We start from the raw sequence: 18,100 nt of genomic DNA, 5'->3' as shown, positions 1-18,100 counted from the left end.
CCATGCACGCTCATCAACACATCACTTCCTGTTAGACGCTTCCGGTTGCTGAACTTTCATAATAAACAAAAGAAGTTCAGGGGGCGGGCTGAGATATCACACCCCGCCTCTTTTTTCATGTCTGTATTTGTCACCACTTCCGGTGTTAATGTGAAGGAGTCCGTTTCTGCTCTTAATATGTCGACCATGACAGAGCCACCTGCCTGCACAGCACATTAGTGCACCTTACTTTAATGCCAACTCAGACCACAGGGATCGTGCGCGTGGGGTGGTTTCATTGAGTTTTAAATGGGAATACGGATGTTGATGACATTGTTTTAAAGTCAGTCGAGATTTCCTGCAGGCTCAGATTGGTCGGCATCATCGCATTGACTGACAGACTGACAAACTGAATGACTGACTGCAGCTGCTGCTGATCGCGCAGTGATAATTTCACAAAAGCCAAGTTCGGATGTGGAGAGGAAACTGCAGACGGATGCACAATATAACAGACTGGATTTCTGGTGAGTAATTACATTTTAAAATATACTGATACTAAATGTACGTTTTTAAAGCTGCACAAAATGTCATTAGAAGTACAAATGCACATTAATTGACACTTGCTAGTGTACGTATTGCATAAAAAGAGTAACTGAAAAGATAAATGATAAATAGATAAACATTGGGAAGGTGACAGGAGAATGAGGAGCGAGTGTCCCAGTCAGCTGGCAGTACACGTGACGTAAACAGGAACGTGGCGTGCTCAGCTGTCATTATTCCCTGATGGCGGTGATGCTCCTGACCTGACCTTCTGTACCTTTTCATTCATCCTCCATCAAGACCTAATGTGAACTTAATGCTATTGTCATTGTCATCGCACATGCAGTACATTTATACGGCTGCTGTTCTCGGTGTGTCATGTAGGGGCAGTGATGGGGGGCTGTGTGGGCAGGAGTAGGACGGATGGATCAGGGAGTGACCGGACCACAAGGAGCAAGAAACGTGGAGGTGAGCGTGTGGTGCACTGTGTAAGAATTCTTCACTTATTAAATTAGTCATATAAAAAGTCATTTCATTTGAGAAAGAAAAATCTACATCATATTGCTATCAATTGAAATTGAAGATAACCACTGGCCTAGCAAAACATTGAAATACAATTAAAAAATACATAATCATTGTGGATTCCATAGGAAAATATGGGAAAATAAACTAAGGATCTGCACCTGGAGGACTTGAGTTTTTTGTTGTTGTTTTTTTTGGCCCAGTAGTTTGTACAGAAAAAAAATAATATATAGTAGTATATGCTGACGTACAGTATATGCCATCTTTCAGAGTGAGGTTTCATATTTGGACTCAAATCAATGTCAGTTTAACAGAAGGAGGCACAGAGAAAGATTATGGTTGGCAAGCTTGAAGCTCAGCAGTGGTTTGGGGCTGCATTTCAGTCAGTGTTTAAAGTGATGGGTCAGAATTGACAGACGTTTGATGGGTACTGTATACTGTAAAAGGAGACGTTTGATGGGTACTGTATACTGTAGTTACCAGATTTTAGAGATAAAAGCATTGTATCATATGTAAGCATTGTCTAAAGAACTGTTTTCCAAGCTTTCTGAGTCAGATGTAAATCACCATGGCTTAGTCGCACTGTCCTTCAATCTTTTGTAAAGGGTAGCACTAGAACATTTTGCATAATGTCTGTGAGTTTATCCTCTATTAGTAGAACAGTTTGATTTTCATACATTACAAATCAAATAAACAAATCAGAGAAGTTATGGACTGACTTGGTATGCAATGTGAGTTACCTTTTCTGCAGGAAATATTTACATATAGATTAAATTCACCTGGCAGAAAACAGCATCTGAATTATACTGTCTTTTAGTAATTGCCAGGTTATTCATTGCGGCGATGTGTGGTTGAAAATTCACGACTGGCTAGAGTGTAACTCATCCCTGGCCTGATGGCATCCACTGATGAAAGCAGAAATAAATGAAAAAAAAACACTTTTAAAAAGAATGTAAACTGTACAGAAGGACAGGTCTAACCCTGACTCATTCAAACGTACTAGAAGGCTCTCCACAATTGGGGGTTTGTTGGATGATAATTGGTTTAACCGTTTGCCTTTGGGTATTTTTATCCCTTGTCTAAATAGTGCTGAGAGGATTAGGGCCTCTTGTGAAAGGGACTTATCTCCAGTCTCAGACACTCACCTCAAACATCCTCCCATTCGTCTTTCTACGAATTGTTCTGATGGTATTTATGGTACTAGTCAGATTTTTTTTTTTTTAGAAGAGGTATAAGTGGAACAAGTTGTGGTCATTTTTAGCTAGCTGAACAAAGGGTCACAATAGTCAGCACAGCTTGAAATCTGCACATCTGAAAAAACCCCAGACCAGGTGGGTTTGTCTTCTGCTGTGGAGAGTGGCTCTAAACTGATTGGACACAGCTGGTGTTTTCATCCATGACTGTGGCTCACTGTGGGCGACGTTTGGTGAATGTGATAGTCTGACTGTGTCTCATACGTCAGTGATGGGAGTACCAAACTCCAGAGAGTATAACTACTACCATGCTCCAGATACATCCTTTAAGATTGTGTTGAAAAGTAAGTATTGATGAACGTGTCTGCTTCTCTGTGTTTGTTTGTTTTTTGTTTTTGTGTAAAGGCCAGAAAGTGCTGATGAAGTTGGTCATTTTATTTAATTCAGTGAATATGAGGTTGTTAATGCCATAGATTTTTTCTATGCTCCTCCAAACTGCTTGTATTTAGTTTACAGCCGTGCTGTCGTACTACATCTATGAACTCATCAATAATACATGTTTCCATAATGAACCTTTTTACTTTATTATTTTTACCTTTTTATTTTTACCTTTTTTGTACCTTTACAAAATAAAAGTTAAATATGCGACACAATATCCTAAGTTCACATGTATGTATTCAAACAGGTCATTTAAGGTGTCATGTTGACTGTCATTCCTTCAAAATATATTGGCAGTGCTTCTAAAGGTCAGATGTCACAGCAGTACAGTATTGTCAGTGGTATAAAAAGATTTATATTTTTACTTATGAACAATTTGTGTCCATTTGTAGTTTTTTGTGTGCTGTGTTGTGTCTTTGCAGCCTGTCATTGGTCAGTGAGTGTCCATTTATCCAGGACAGTGGAAGATAAATCCTGTTATGTAGAGACGGATTACTGCCCACGTATAATCCACTATCCACTGTGTATATGTGTGTGTGTTGAGCACATGCCGTGTGCTTCCAGCCACTGTAGTAATCTGCAGCAAAGTAAATATACATATTAATGTCCTCAGTCTGTGCTTCAAATGGAATGGTCTAATGTGAGTAGTGGCTGTAGCTGTTTGTGTGCTGCAGGACTTCAAACTAGTAACGTGTCCCAGATGAAAGTAGGTGCCCACCATCAGAACTATATGTATTGAAACAAGTGGGTGAATGTGTATTTGAAGTAATGGGGTTTTGTTGATTTGGATTTTTTTCATTTGTATTATACCTGATCAAAAGAGGTTAAAGTTAAAGTTATTTTCCTGTCATAATGAAAGTGGAAACATGAGTTTTCAAGTTGTTTCTGGGTCACAAGGTGGTACTTAAATCAGTCACTGCATCCTGAGAGAAAGGAAGCGAGTCATAGTAATTGAAATCTCAAAAATCCAAGAAGAGTAAACTTGAGGTATAAGTTCTACATTATATATATATTGACATTTCCTGACCTAAAGTCCAAGTGGTGTATTAAATGTCAAAACTAACTCACAGATCAAAGTCAGAACTCCTTGGCTTTCATCCACTACAAAATATATACCTATTATTATTAGTTGTTATCGTCCATTTTTTTCCTGAAACTTTTCTCTTGACTCTTAACTTGTTTGATTTCCTTCTCAATCAGACTCAGAACCAGAATGCACAGCACCTTGTTTTTCTTCACAGGACGAAACGAGCCACTCAAGAAGGAACGTCCGAAATGGAAGAGCGAATACCCCATGACGGAGGGCCAGCTGAGGAGTAAGAGGGATGAATTCTGGGATACGGCTCCAGCCTTTGATGGGCGGAAAGAGATCTGGGATGCACTTAGAGCAGCAGCTCTGGCTGCAGAGTGCAATGACCTGGAACTGGCGCAGGCCATAGTGGATGGAGCCTGCATAACTTTGCCACATGGTACAGTATGAACACACACACATACACACACACACACCCTCTCCTAAATATGAACACATGATTTATTCAGACTTTCCAGCATAAAATTCCTAAGTCACGAAAATAAATCTGACAAAGTCAAAAGACATTTCCTACAATCCCTGGCATCAGTTGTTCAGAGATTATTGCTGTAGTAGTTATATAATGGTCGCTGGACTGCGTGACCACAGTGCAGGGACTGATGCAATGGTAATGGCACATGTCTCCTGATGCTGGAGGGGCTCCTAACTACTACACCGCCAAGGCAGGCATTTGAACCAACAATCCTCAGATTAATCCTGATCCAGTAGGTCACGGTCTGCTGTGGTGCTGATGTCATTGTATCACCTGTGAAGTCATATTTAAAAAGATTATTTTTTAATATGCTTCACAGAACAGGACAATTTTTTCTCATTTTCTGCAGGTTCCCTGACAGAGAGTTATGATGAACTGGGAAACCGTTACCAGCTGCCGGCGTACACTTTAGCGCCACCTGTCAACCTCATTAGGGAATCATCGAATGACAGCAAAGTTTCTGAATCACTTCAAAAACAAGCTCAAACCCCTGCGTGTCGACAAGAGTTCCAGCTGAGGGTACGGCTATCGTCAGGTAAATGACAGTTTTGGCCGTTAACGTATACAGACTATATTAGATTTTTGTGGATTTAAACATCCATTAAAAAAATCCACTGACACTGGAATGGAAATAATTTCATATTAATCATTTAGCCATACCCTCACGGTCACACTTGACAAAACCTGCAAACTCATACTGTACACACAAGAAGGAAAGAAATAAACTACACACAGTCTACACTTCACTTACTGTGTGGCCTTGAAAGCAACATTTCCTGGAAGAGTGGAGGCAGGTTTCTACTTGTAAACACAGATAGCTCTTAAAGGGATATGAATATGTGCAGCCAGACGGTCCTGAGCTCTTGAGATCTTCCACTGCTACATCCTTGCCATGATAGTCAGGGGTGTGTGTGTGTGTGTCCGGAGGGGGGGGGGTTGGAAGGGGTCAATCGTAGGGCAAAACATAAAGACAAACAATTGCTCACATCACTGGTGATTTAACCTCTGATCTCTTTGCTGTAAGGCAAACGCGCTAACCACTCTGTCACTGTGTTGCTTTTAAGTTGTTTTTCCGTCAACATTCGTCCACACTTATTACACGACCCCAGCACTATTTGTCAACTCTATTTATGCCCTCTGTGTGTGTGTGTTTTTTCCAGGTAAGGATGTGCGTCTGACGGCCAGTATGGAAGACTCCATCGCTGAGCTGAAGAAACAGTTGGAGAAACAAGAAGCAATTGAGATAATCCGTCAAAGGTGGTTCTTCTCTGGGAAGCTCCTGACCGACAAGACCTGCCTGCAAGACACCAAGATTCAGAAAGATTTCGTCGTCCAGGTGATTGTGAATGTGAACCCCACGGTGATCACTGACTGAGGACTGAGACGGACTGCTGCAAGGTGAAGGAAAGACCAAGGATGTGCCACAGAGAGTGGCAGGAGGAGCTGTAGAGCTTGTCATTGTTTTCCAGTTGGTAATGATTTTTATGTACATTTTTTATAAATATATTTAAAGAAATATTTGCTTTTATATTGCTCCTTTTTGTATTTTCCTTTTTCCAAATGAATAAAAAAAGCACTTTAGATTAACAGTAACAGTAGAGACTTCATTTACACACCTGGATGTTTGTCTGTGTTTGTATGGACTAAACTCAAAGCTTTTATTTACTTATATTCACCTCATTGTCAGGCTCATTTGTACCATTGCTCACTTATTAATTACATTTATTTCTGCTTGGAATATCCATCTTCCTATTTCCATCTGTCTTTCTATCTCCTCTTTTGTTTTATTTATTTAGTAAAAATATGTTTTCCATTTTGAGATGGAGCTAAAATGGAGTATTCAGTATTCCAGGGCTAAGTCATGCCACTGAATTCATTCTACGGTGTCTGTTCACCATTGTTTATTTCAAAATGTGACCAAGGCAATAAAAGAGTAACATTTTAAGACTGTTTTGAATGTGCTTTTTTCTTATAAACATGTATTTAGCTGTCTATATGTTGTCTATATTGTGGTTAACCCTTAAGTGAATACTGAATCTAAAATATGCGTTTCCCTTGTAAGTGTCCCTTGTAATAGCCTTGTATTTTTGGACAGCAAACAGCGGCCTCTAGTGTCAAACACGTCTCACTACATTAGGCATGCAAGACTGTTCCTTGACGTCACTCATTGCGCGACAAGTTATGTACTCGAGTCTGCTCGGTGTGTTTGAGTAACGCTTTAATTTCCACCCCGAAAATGGTCAAATCGGGGAAATTGCGATCCGGGACCGGGTCGAAACTCAAACGGTGGAAAAAAGGACACAGCAGCGACTCCAACCCGCAGACAAGCCGCTTTCGACAGGCAGCTAAAAGCCGCTTCTTCAGCAGACCCTCCGGTGAGTCCCAGCTCTTTACACGTGGGTCTCAGGCCAGTCTCGGCTAACTTTAGCCGACGTTAGCATTTAACTTCACTCAGCCCCGAAAACACAGCGACATTTCTTGCGTGTCACCAAAACAAGACATAAATGATTGGGCAATTACCAACTCCGTCAAATGCTATGTTAAAGTAGTCTGTCAGACAGAAAATGCAACTTTTGTACACAATACTAGTGAATGTTTGTGTGAGCAAGAGCCAAACATAGAAACAAACATGGGTCATTTCCCAAATGAGCCATTTTAGAATACAGTTAAAATGGAGTATGAAAATAATTAAGTTTCTACATCAGTGTTGAAATATTATTTCTTAAAAGTATTTTATTTATGCCTCAACAACAATTTGTTAGCCATCTAATATAAGTGAATTTGGCAGGACTACTGCTCATATTTTCCAAAGCCACTCCATCATAGATAAATACCATTTCCTATTTAAAACAAAACAAACAGAAAGCTTTGGTGTCAGTCATATTCAGTATCGCCCAGTCGCTTCTCGTGCTTTTCATGCATTTATTGCTAATGTTTTTTTCCCCCGTCACAGTTAACAGTGACCTAACGGTTGATGCTCTGAAGTTGCACAATGAGCTGCAGTCTGGTCAGCTGGAGGTCAGCACAACTCGAGCTCCTAAAGATGCCTTTATGGAAGACGAGCCTGATGAGTCGGGGTCACAGAGAACCTCGGCCACCTTCCTCAGTGGGCTGTCGGACTGCTCCAACCTCACCTTCAGGAAGGTGCAGCGCTACTGGGAGTCAAATTCAGCCGCTCACAAAGAGGTGAAGCAGTCTGTGAGGTTGTCATGAGGAAATTTTAAAAGTTATTTACAAAAAAAAAAAAAATTAAACAGCAGTGAAAGTTAACTTAATTGTACAAGGAAACATGTTTCTGTACTGTATGACAGTGAACATTTTGAACATGAAATCAAACGTTGCTCACAGATATGTGCAGTGTTGGCAGCAGTGACTGAGGTGATTCGTGGTCAAGGAGGAAAGGAGACAGAGACGGAGTATTTTGCTGCTTTGGTGAGTTCTGCTTTTCCTTTCTGTTCATTGAAGTCATCCTTAAAATGGAGAATTATTGTAGCCACAGTTTCTGAGAGCTTGAAATGTGTGTGTTTAAACAGATGACCACTCTAGAGGTGGTGGATTCAGCAGAGTCGCAGGCTGCAGTGGCGTATCTTCTCAACCTGGTCATAAAAAGGTTGGGCGTCTTAGACTTGTCACACTCTTATTAACTGTTGATGATGACGGTGCTAATGAAATAAATGTTGTATTCTTCTGCCTAGGGTTCCGACTCCTGTGCTCATATCAAAGTTCTCAGACACCACGAAAGCGCTAATGGACGTCATGTCTAAGCAGGCCACGACGGACACGGCCTCGGCGTTGAGATGGGTGAGTTGGTCTGTCTGTGCACCGTTTGCTCCTCAGTTGTTCATTGCTGATTTCTTTAAACTCCTTGTCCACAGATCCTGTCATGCCTGGCCACGCTGTTAAGGAAGCAGGACGCCTCAGTGTGGACGTATCCCTCCACTCTGCAGGTCTATCATGGCCTCCTCAGCTTCACTGTGCACAGCAAAAAAAAGGTCTGTCTCATCATCATCAACATCATCATCATCATCAACATGTGTTGAGTTCAAAATTCACTTTCTTCCCAAAATTGAAAATAAATATTAATATTTCTCCCTCTTCTAGGTACGGAAGGCAGCACAACAAGGTGTTTGCTCCATCCTCAGAGGCAGTGATTTCCTGTTCACAGACAACGCTCCGACCCATCACCCGGCGGCAGCGACCACGGCCAAGTTCTGCATCAAGGAAATGGAGCAGGCTGGAGGTAAAACACTGTTTTATTCAACTTCTCTGTGGCTTCTGAACATGTTATAATTGTGTTAAATGTTTTTTTAATTATTATTATTCATCAGGCACTAAAGAGGACACCACTACACTTCACATTCTGGGTCTTCTCAAGGAGCTGATTGGGACGTTTCCACTGGCAGCCGTCAAGTCCTGTTGTGAGACGCTGCTGCGTGTGATGACACTCAGCCATGTGGTGAGAAGAAGAACAGCATGTAGATGTAGAAACATTAACCCTTAGTATAGTGTAGATGTAGAAACATTAACCCTTAGTCCCTGAGTGGTCACTCAGCTGAAGGTATCTGTGAATGTCTCAGGCACCCATTATTGAGTTGAACAAAGTCTGTCTGTGCTCCTGATTGGTTGGTCTCTGGAAACTGTTGTTGTTGTTTACACATTATCATATTTGGAGTGTACAAACCTTGTTCTAAATTTGTGATTTGTTACATTATTTTTTATTTTAACTTGGTCCCCCCCCCCCGTAGCTGGTGACGGCCAGTGCCATGCAGGGGTTCCATAAGCTGTTCAGTGGGAAACCAAACCCTTCGACCCTCTCACCTGAGCTCAATGCACAAATCATTACGGTGAGGGAGGACAGTCATGGCAGAGGTTTTGTAGCATGTGACATAAAAACTCATCTTCTCTCCCTCCCTCATCCCAGGCTCTGTACGACTACCTGCCCAGTGAGAACGACCTGCAGCCTCTGTTGGCCTGGCTTGCTGTCATGGAGAAGGCACACGTTCATCTGGCAAGGTAAGAAAATATATTTACCTTATGTTTTCACTCGCAGTGTCCTTTTGTGATTTTTACACACTCGTCTCGGTCCAGTCTGCAGAGTTCCCTGAGTCTGGGTCACCTCCCTCGCTTCTTCCCTGCTGCCATGTCCTGTCTGTTGTCACCCCACACACAGGTGGTGTCAGCAGCTGCCAGCACCATCAAAGTAAAAATTACTTTTATTATAATAATAAGTGCAAGTCATGATATTTTTGGGCTGATCCTTTTTTCTCAACTTTGTATCTATACATTTTTCATGACTACTTTTACCCTATATCCTCTCCATTATTATTTAATTACTTTATTTATTTCATTATTATTATTTATTTTTTCTTCAGAATTTGCTGACTGAATGCGTCTCTCCTTGTTTGGATGAAATCGGTGTCGTCAGCGTCACAGCCTCTGCAGGAAGTCCTGCTTATATCTGTAAAATGTTCAGGTAAGTTCTCAGGACACTGCACTTTTATTGATCCCCACTTCCTTTGGAAACTGGATCAACTCAATACTGCTGCTGATTGTGTGTATGTGTTGGTGTGACACAGGATCGTGGAGGAGGGCCTGTCTTATCGTTTCCACGCCTCTTGGCCATTTGTGCTGCAGATTCTGGCCTGTTTTTACAGAGTGGCAGGAAAGAAGGCTCACGCTGTCATGACTAAGGTACAGTCGCACGACTTTGTTGAAAAGACACGTTCAGTCCATTAGTTGAGGAGGTAAATGTTGACTCTGGGCTGTTGTCTTCTGATCAGTCCCTGCAGTCTCTGGCCGACCTGCGTGCCACGCCTCATTTTCCCTTCACTGGAGAGTTGGACCTCGCCATCGGAGCAGCTGTGGAGAGCATGGGACCGGAGCTGGTGCTGGCTGCCATTCCACTCAACATCACTGGCATGAAGTAAGAGCAAAGACTCTTTTCTTTATCAGCTGCCATCATGTGACATCAACCAGGTTCAACTGATTTTTTTATTTTAATTTTTTTTTACATTGTTTCACCAGTGATGACCTGGAGTTCCCCAGAAGCTGGCTGGTGCCGGTCATCCGGGACCATGTGAAGAACACACACCTGGGTTTTTTCACCTCTTATTTCCTCCCTCTGGCATCTACACTCAAGCAGAGAGGTGAGAAGTGTGTTGGTGCTGGAGTAAGTGTAGTTCTTTTTTTTTTTTTCTCTAAAGACCCCTTTCTTCTGTTGCAGGTGAGGAGCTGGAACAAGGAGGACAGAAACTGGAGGCCAAAGTCTACCACACTCTACAGCTGCAGGTAAACACACACACTCACACTCGTAACTGCAACAATAATCACACAAACCTGGTGCAGAAATGTTACTTTACACACTGTTTGACCACCTTTTTTTTTTTTATAGATCTGGACCATGCTCCCCGGCTTCTGTACGTGTCCAGTTGACCTTCTTGCATCCTTCAAAGGCATCGCCCGCATCCTGGGTATGGCCATCAATGAACAGCCGGACCTAAGGCTCATCGTGTGCCAGGCTCTGCGTGCCCTCATCAACAAGAGCTGCTCAACAGGTGAGAACACACAGATGCTGGTGAAGCTTCTTTTGATAAAAAATGTTACGCATACCAGACGAGGGAGATCAATTATAAAGCTATGGTCCAAATGTTTTTTTTTGTCAGTTTGTTTTTTGAAATTTCAAAGTCACATTTACAAAGGATGAAGGTATTTAGTTAAAGTCACTCGTGGATTAACATGAAAACATGTTCACATCGTCTCTGCAGAGGAGGAGAAGGCCGAAGTGGGTCGCTTCTCCAAGAACTTCCTGCCCATTCTCTTCAATGTCTACAGCCAGCAGCCTGCAGCTGGAGAGTGTGCCACCTACAGGATGGCTGTGCTGGACACCATCAAGGTTTACCTCACTGTCACTGAGACGCAGGTCAGTCAGGTTTTTACAATGAAGTAATAGGCAAAAACGCACATCTAAAAAAAAAAAAAAAACATGTGTTCGTTGTTCAGCTCTGATGGCACTGATTAAACTGTTCCAGGAACGAGTACCAGTAGTTCCTGGGAAACCTTTGTGTCGTAACACTGATTGAAAATAAATGTTTTTCAGATGACCTGCACCTTCCTGCAGAAAGCCACAGACAAACTGAGCAGCGCAGACACCAACGAGTTCACACGGTAGGACACGAACACAGATGATGACATTTGACTCGTGAAGACTTTAGACAAATAAAAAATATTGATTTGAGAAATGAACGATGCGTTTTTCAGATGTTCCCTGTTTAAGTCTAAAAGCTTTTTTCAAATTGTTTTGGACACAGCTCAGTGAAACACTGTTACAAAAATGAATCACTAACAGATTTCCATTAAGTTTGTAAGACAGTAAAATGTTTGTACTGTTAATTTGTGAAGGTTGAACAATGTGATCAAATGATAAAACTGTGAACTAAGTCTTGTTATTAAAAGCGTGTATATTACTGTGTACAGCCTGAAGCTCCTCTGTCTCACTTTTACAGCCTGAAGCTCCTCCGTCTCACTTTCTTCCTTCTTTCCTTCTTTCCTGCAGGCTGTCGATGATGGACCTGGTTGTTGCCTTGGCTCCGTTTGTGGACGAGGCCACCATGACTAAAACCTTTGGGCTGATTCGACCGTATTTGGAGGTAAAGCTGTGTGTTCAAGTCATACTTATTGATTATTCAATTATTTTCTTTATAACAGTGACTGTTCATTTCCCTGCCTGTGGCTGCATGTGTTCAGACCAAGGACCCAGGGCTGCAGAAGAAGGCGTACCGTGTGCTGGAGGAGATGTGTGGAGGAGAGAGGGACGAGTGCAAGGCGTTTGTTGTAGAAAATTTGGAAACACTCAAAGTTGTCCTGTTGGAGACTTTGAAGAACGCCTCTTCACCAGCGAAGCGGGTGTGGTGCACAGGAAAATTTGGGATTCTGACTAAATTCCCTTGAAGACTAGTGTTTTGAATTCCTCTCTGTCTGGTGTGGGTTTTTTTCCTCTTCTCAGCCCAGACTCAAGTGTCTCTGTCACATTGTGAAAAGGCTCAGTGAAGAACACAAAGACTTCATCACTGCTCTGCTGCCAGAGGTACACAGAATGAATACACACACGCACACACACACACAACAATCAACACTGAGTCACGACAAAGTTTTCAACTTGATAAATTGACCATTGAATGCAGCACCGTCGCACCACTGATGTCGTAATCCTGTGCTAAAGCTAAAAACAGCTAACGAGCTAGCTGCATGTTTTCATACAGTCAGGTCATGTAGTCCAGACCATTGCACTTTTTCCAGATACATAATTATACAATATGGTACATACGAAAAACACAAAAGTACATGTAGTATTTTTTTTAATACCACTTCCTCTATCAGGTGATCATATGCACGAAGGAAGTCTCGGCCGGAGCTCGTAAAAACGCCTACACCCTGCTGGTGGAGATCGGAAACATGTTTGTTCGCTTCTGTGGAAACAAAAAAGGTTCATTTTTTTTCTCCCACTTTGTTATTTTTGAGCCATGAAGGTTTATTTATTTTACAGAGTGAATATTTGTCTCTGCTACAGATGCCATGGATGAGTATTTACTGCTGGTCTACACCGGACTGACCGGCTCCGTCACCATGATCACCTGCACAGTGTTGGCCCTGACACGAATAGTGTTTGAGTATAAAGGTGACAAAAATGTTTTTTGTTTTCAGCTCCATGTCATGGGCCAGTGTTTTCAGAGCAGATAATGTCAGAAAGATCAGAGATTCCCATTGAGGTGTTTGGTGTTTTGATTGAAGAAGTGATGTCAACCTTCTACTCCAGACTCTATAGAGGTGCAAACCATGGAGCAGCTCCTTCACAACATCTGCCTGCTCCTGTCTTCTCGGACCAGAGAGATAGTCAAAGCAGCTCTGGGCTTCATCAAGGTCATCCTCTTCATCATGGAGCCCAAGACCCTGGCTTCACATGTTACCGTCATGGTGAGGGATCCTGTTTTTTTTTTGTTTTGTTTATTTTTCATCAGCAGTTGAAAAATCAAACTTTCAACGTGCTCTAACCCACTGTGCTCAGATGGAGGGCATTGGAAACATCAAGGACGACGTGAGGAGACACTTCAGGACCAAACTGAAGAACGTCTTCACCAAGTTCATCAGGAAATTTGGGTAAGGATTTAACTTGTATCCTTAAGGCCTCTGAATTATTGTATTTGAAAGTTACAGATCAATAATAAACATTTTATTTGCTCTGTTTCCAGTTTTGAGCTGGTGAAGAGCATGCTTCCTGCAGAACACCACAAGGTGCTGGTCAACATCCGCAAGGCAGAGGCCCGCACCAAGAGACGCAAGGAGGTGTCAGAGCAGGATGACGGCTCAGAGAGTGAAGATGAGAAGCCGAAGGTCAAGAATGAAAGGTACGAGTGCCCCCTACTGTCTATTTAATATTACTGCATGTATGTCCCTTTATTTATTTTTGTCCTTTTTTTTAAAGTATCGAAGAGATCCTGGCAGATTCGGACAGCGATCTGTCAGAGGATGAAGGAAAAGCTCAGAAGAAGAAAGTCAAACAGAAGAAAGGACAGGCGTGGCTCAGAGAAGGAGAGGGAGACGACCCTCTCAACTTCCTGGATCCTAAAGTATCCCAGAGAGTTTTAGGTAACGGAGAGAAACATCTGAGTCTTTCTACATCTGTAGCTGCTGCCTGTACACGGAGGGAACACAAACAGTTTTTTCTTTGTTTTTCAGCTACAAACCCAGGACTGAAAAAGAGCAGTAAGGTGGAGCACGGCTTCAGAGTGACCTCAGACGGACGACTAATCATCAAAGAAGACGACGAGGAGGAGGACGTGAAAGACAAAGGTGAGATAAGACAACCGGCGCTCTGTGCCTTGACCTGTCTGTCATTGAGCTGTGACTCTGACTTATTACTGCTCTGACAGATGAGGGAGAAATGAAAGATATTCTGGAGGAGGCGGGCGTCAAGACTGTGAGTAGTTACATGTGTGCGATGCATGTGGGTGTGATTTTTCTGGCTGGTGTAAAGACATGATTCTGTCTGGTTTTAATTAAACTACTTTTTCTTTTCTCTTCCTGCCTTCTTCCAGAAAAAGACACAGAAAAGGAAGACGCAGTATGACAACTTTGATGAAGACATGGACATGGAGCCTCAGTTAAAATATAAAGGTTTGAAAAACCTGTCATCTACCACAGACACAGTGCTGAAGCCGGCTGATGAGGTCCGGCTTTGTGAGAAATTATAGTTTTAGACTAATTTTAACTTCTTTTTTTAACCCAGCCGGAGGCTCAGGTATCCACAGACCTCTGAGAGAAAGTCAAGACATCGGAGCTGATTATAAGTCAAAGGTGAGACTGAGGAAAAACACAAACATAAACCTGAGAATGTTTTTATCATGAAGCATCTTTCTGAGCATCTCCTCTGTCATCCCTTATTTCCCAGAAAGGAAAAGGAGACGTGAAGAGGAGAGGAAAGTTGGATCCTTACGCCTACATCCCTCTGAAGAAAGACCAGCTCAACCGCAGGTACGGAGGAAAAAAGTCACTGGGTTGGAACACTTATTGTTTACAAAATATCACATTCAAACATTTGTTTTTTATCTGCAGAAAACGAGCCAAATTAAAGGGCCAGTTTAAGGGCATGGTGCGAGGAGCCCAGAAGGGGGCGCTGTCAGGAAGGAAAATGCAGAAAAAGAAAAAAGCTTGAAAAGAAAACTCAGTGGACTTTGTGTGTGTAATGATGGTGATGATGATGTGTGTGTGTGTTAAACCTCGGTGTGTTTGTGTGTGAGAGCTCAGTTTGTTTTTAAACTGCTCTCTCACAGATTAGCCGTGAACACGTTGACAGACATGATGTCGGATGTGTTTTTCTGCTCCTGACTGATTTCAGCCAATTAGATTTTAAAAAAAAAGGCTGCAAATAAACCACACCGGTGAAACAACCGCTGTCCCTATCTTTAATACAATTACAAGTTAGTCATTGTCATTTTGTGGTTTGGTCAGATGGGGGCGCTGTGGACTTCTGAACTATGGAGAGTGAGGGCCATTTTAATTTGCACACAGATTAAAAATGCCTTCAGACGGTGCAGAAATTCCACGGTGACCACATCAGCAGTCCACAGTCGACTGCAGCTTAGATTTTATTGTGCTTCTTTTTTTTTCTTTTTTTTTTATTCGTGCCGTTTCTTCCTGACATTGAGAAGCTGTTCGGTTGTCGTGTCGCGGGTTGAGTTATTACACCATTAGCCTGGTGTGAATCATTTCTCTACAGTGATTACAGCAATGTGAGTCATGAAGCAACAGACCGACCTCATTACGCTGCTCTGTGTCGGTGTCTCTGAGGAGAACAGAGGAGCAGAGGTCTGGGGCTGAATCAGGACATTCTCAGACCGACCATCACCACTAACATACGACCAGTCTGTGTCCAAGAACGAGGCAGAATGCGGCCTGTCCTCTACTGTACATTAAATCCCACCAGACCCTTTGACTTCATCACTCGTCTTCCATACATTTCACTTCGAATACACTTAAAAGTACTTATGTTTAATGTACACGTACGCTTCAGCCAAAGTAAAAACCTGCTTCAGTAATTTCTTTTGACTCTGTTCCAAATTCACGAAACTGCAGCAGCAGTAAAAAAAAAAAGCCACTCAAGATTTATATAGTCGACAGATGTATCCCAGAAATATGACTTTGAACGAACCTAGCTGCGTATAACATCTTAAAAATTTAGTGATTAATTTCATAAACTACCGATATAAGTGTCAGGGACAGATTAAAAGAGTTCCAACTCTGACAGGATTGTAATTAGTTTAATTAAAGAACGTGTTTCTTAGATTGTAAAAGCAAATGTTCCTGCAGTATATCCTGTTCACATAAATATGTCGTTAGGTTTTTGTTGTGTCGGTTGAACGGAGCCAGATTTATCGCCGGTTTGTCGTGTCAGCACAACGGTCCTGATCTAATATGAGCTCATTTGCAATGACGGTGCAAAAACGGTTATCTGTGTGATGAGAAAACAGTACAGTTAGACCGAGGTGATGTTCTGTTGGTTAACTGGGCCGTGGGTCTTAAAAGAAAAAAAAAACAATCACAAAAAATATACAATTTCTGTACAACATGAACCAGGTCCTTATAGAACACTGCTGTTGACTTGTCTTTTTATAATAATTAACACTGCTCTTTACTTGTCTTTTTATAATAATTATTAAACATGCACAATTGTGTCCTGTAGTCGATGCAGACGTGTTGCATTGCACTTGCAGTGTTCTTTTGAGCATGTCGAAAGACAAAATGTGTTTTGTATGTTTGTTGTATGTTTGGAGAGTAAGTGCATTGTGTGAAATAGCATTTCTGAATGCTTTTGCTTTGAGTTGGTCAAAAACGTTGCTTCTTAGTTCCAGGTAAAAAACAGTTGACTTTATTGAAAAATGTCACAAACAAATTAAATTATACAAAAGATCATTTTTGGTCAGTACATTTGGAGTACAGAAGAATCCTAAGGTTAATGATGTTCAATGCATCCATCACACATATAATCCTCGCCTGCATCTGTCTGAACATTCTGCAGCGTGGCAGACTGAAAGAGCCAGAGATTCATCTAACTTTAAGAAGAGAACATGCAGAAACTGGGCTGGTACTGAAATAAATTAAAAATGGAGAAACTGCCCTGCAGTTACCATTAGAACGTTGAGATGTTACACAATTTTTTTAACTAGGGTGTCGTCAAAAGAAAAAAAAAATTGATTTCTTTGGTGATAAAGGTAAAGCCAAAAATTGCATATTTGTAAACATGTGTTTAAAAACTCAAGGCTTACATTTAACTCTTTCTAACAACTTGCCGTTTGTCCAACTACATTGTCACATTACATCATCAGCATCATCAGCATCATCATCATCATTAAATCCACCAAAATTCCAACACAAACACATATTTATTTTCCACCCATCAATTACACACAACATTGCACTGGTGCAGTTAGAGACTGGCCCTCACTCTGACCACTAACACCCACATGACTGACACTACTGTACATACAGGCTAAACCAGGTGACTACATGCTTTTTCTATAATGCTTTTAGTAAAAAAAAAAAAGTTAATGAGGATGAAGGTCAGTAGCTGATTTTATTATCAGATAAATACTTTTTTTTTGATTTGCTGTCCAGCAACAAAGCCCAGAGCTGTGGGTGTGCTCCGGGCCTGAAAGATTCGTTTTGCTTCTGTGCTGCTTCTAGATCTTCACTGTGAGAGGAGGAGGAGGAGGAGGAGGAGGAAGTCGGGGTTTGGATTTATCAGGTTTTTAAGTGGTTTGTGGGAGGCCCCCATGTTTTTTTACATCATCAGAGCCTGGGTGGAGGTCGAGATGGTGGAGGTCCTGGAGGCCCCGGGGGCAGACGACTTGGAGGTGGACACGGAGGGGAATTCACCATGGGCGGGGGCGCACGGGAAGGTGGCGTCGTGCGTGGCCCTCTGGACGGAGGCTTCGTACGGGGCACGGAATTAGAGACCAGGGGTCGCTGTTCTGCGATCGGAGGAGGAGGCGCAGGAGGGGGAGAGGGAGAGGGAGAGCGATGCACAAGAGGACGGGCCTGGTTGTTCGGGACGGACTCTCCGTCTTTGACCCGCTGGAAATTAATACAACGACCCTGTGAAGACAAACAGCGTTACAGCACGGCCCCACGTTGTCATTCGAATGAGATGAGAATTGCCCTGGATCAATGAGGGCTTCAGATCCAGGCGCCACAGTCCGGTCCGTCTGAGTCTCTGCCCAGCTCCCTCTGACAGAGGCGTGTGTGTCCGAGGCCCCCGGATGCCTCATAGAGCTGCCTGTGTCCGCACCTGCACTACAATAGCTGTGATGCCCC

General features: G+C 42.3%; 3 protein-coding genes across 4 annotated transcripts in view; 2 read left to right on the top strand and 1 right to left on the bottom strand.

Annotated features, from left to right (window-relative positions):
- The first annotated feature begins 104 nt into the window (after nucleotides 1-104).
- ubtd1a (ubiquitin domain containing 1a) lies at nucleotides 105-6,179 on the top strand. Of its 2 annotated transcripts, XM_008321968.3 has the most exons (5): nucleotides 105-503; nucleotides 904-987; nucleotides 3,914-4,141; nucleotides 4,584-4,769; nucleotides 5,395-6,179. In XM_008321968.3, exons 1-5 carry the CDS (start codon nucleotides 452-454, stop codon nucleotides 5,607-5,609), a joined length of 765 nt encoding a protein of 254 aa, XP_008320190.1. In that variant the 5' UTR covers nucleotides 105-451; the 3' UTR covers nucleotides 5,610-6,179. The 2 variants fall into 2 exon arrangements, with proteins under 2 accessions (XP_008320190.1, XP_008320191.1); XM_008321969.3 differs by lacking the exons at nucleotides 105-503; nucleotides 904-987 and adding an exon at nucleotides 1,981-2,578.
- Nucleotides 6,180-6,373: 194 nt separating this feature from the next.
- On the top strand, nucleotides 6,374-15,177 carry rrp12 (ribosomal RNA processing 12 homolog). Its single transcript, XM_008321967.2, has 34 exons — nucleotides 6,374-6,609; nucleotides 7,188-7,420; nucleotides 7,583-7,666; nucleotides 7,768-7,844; nucleotides 7,930-8,035; nucleotides 8,110-8,226; nucleotides 8,336-8,474; nucleotides 8,563-8,690; nucleotides 8,980-9,078; nucleotides 9,156-9,247; nucleotides 9,323-9,434; nucleotides 9,607-9,707; nucleotides 9,811-9,925; nucleotides 10,015-10,157; nucleotides 10,259-10,380; nucleotides 10,458-10,522; nucleotides 10,626-10,788; nucleotides 10,999-11,153; nucleotides 11,331-11,398; nucleotides 11,787-11,880; nucleotides 11,978-12,136; nucleotides 12,237-12,317; nucleotides 12,611-12,716; nucleotides 12,801-12,908; nucleotides 13,047-13,204; nucleotides 13,296-13,387; nucleotides 13,480-13,635; nucleotides 13,713-13,876; nucleotides 13,967-14,080; nucleotides 14,161-14,207; nucleotides 14,326-14,404; nucleotides 14,517-14,584; nucleotides 14,679-14,761; nucleotides 14,843-15,177. Exons 1-34 carry the CDS (start codon nucleotides 6,471-6,473, stop codon nucleotides 14,940-14,942), a joined length of 3,867 nt encoding a protein of 1,288 aa, XP_008320189.1. The 5' UTR covers nucleotides 6,374-6,470; the 3' UTR covers nucleotides 14,943-15,177.
- A 1,455-nt stretch (nucleotides 15,178-16,632) lies between these two features.
- antxr1d (ANTXR cell adhesion molecule 1d) overlaps nucleotides 16,633-18,100 on the bottom strand; it is a 21,663-nt gene continuing 20,195 nt past the window's right edge. The window contains exon 18 of the mRNA XM_025060952.1: nucleotides 16,633-17,881. Coding sequence (XP_024916720.1) covers nucleotides 17,576-17,881 — 306 coding nt within the window. The 3' untranslated portion in view covers nucleotides 16,633-17,575. The remainder of the gene's footprint in view (nucleotides 17,882-18,100) is intronic.

Source organism: Cynoglossus semilaevis, chromosome 12, assembly GCF_000523025.1.
Source record: "Cynoglossus semilaevis isolate Cse_v1.0 chromosome 12, Cse_v1.0, whole genome shotgun sequence".
Lineage (NCBI taxonomy): Eukaryota > Metazoa > Chordata > Actinopteri > Pleuronectiformes > Cynoglossidae > Cynoglossus > Cynoglossus semilaevis.
The sequence above is the reverse complement of the archived record's forward strand: the minus strand, read 5'-3'. Positions and strand labels throughout refer to the sequence as shown.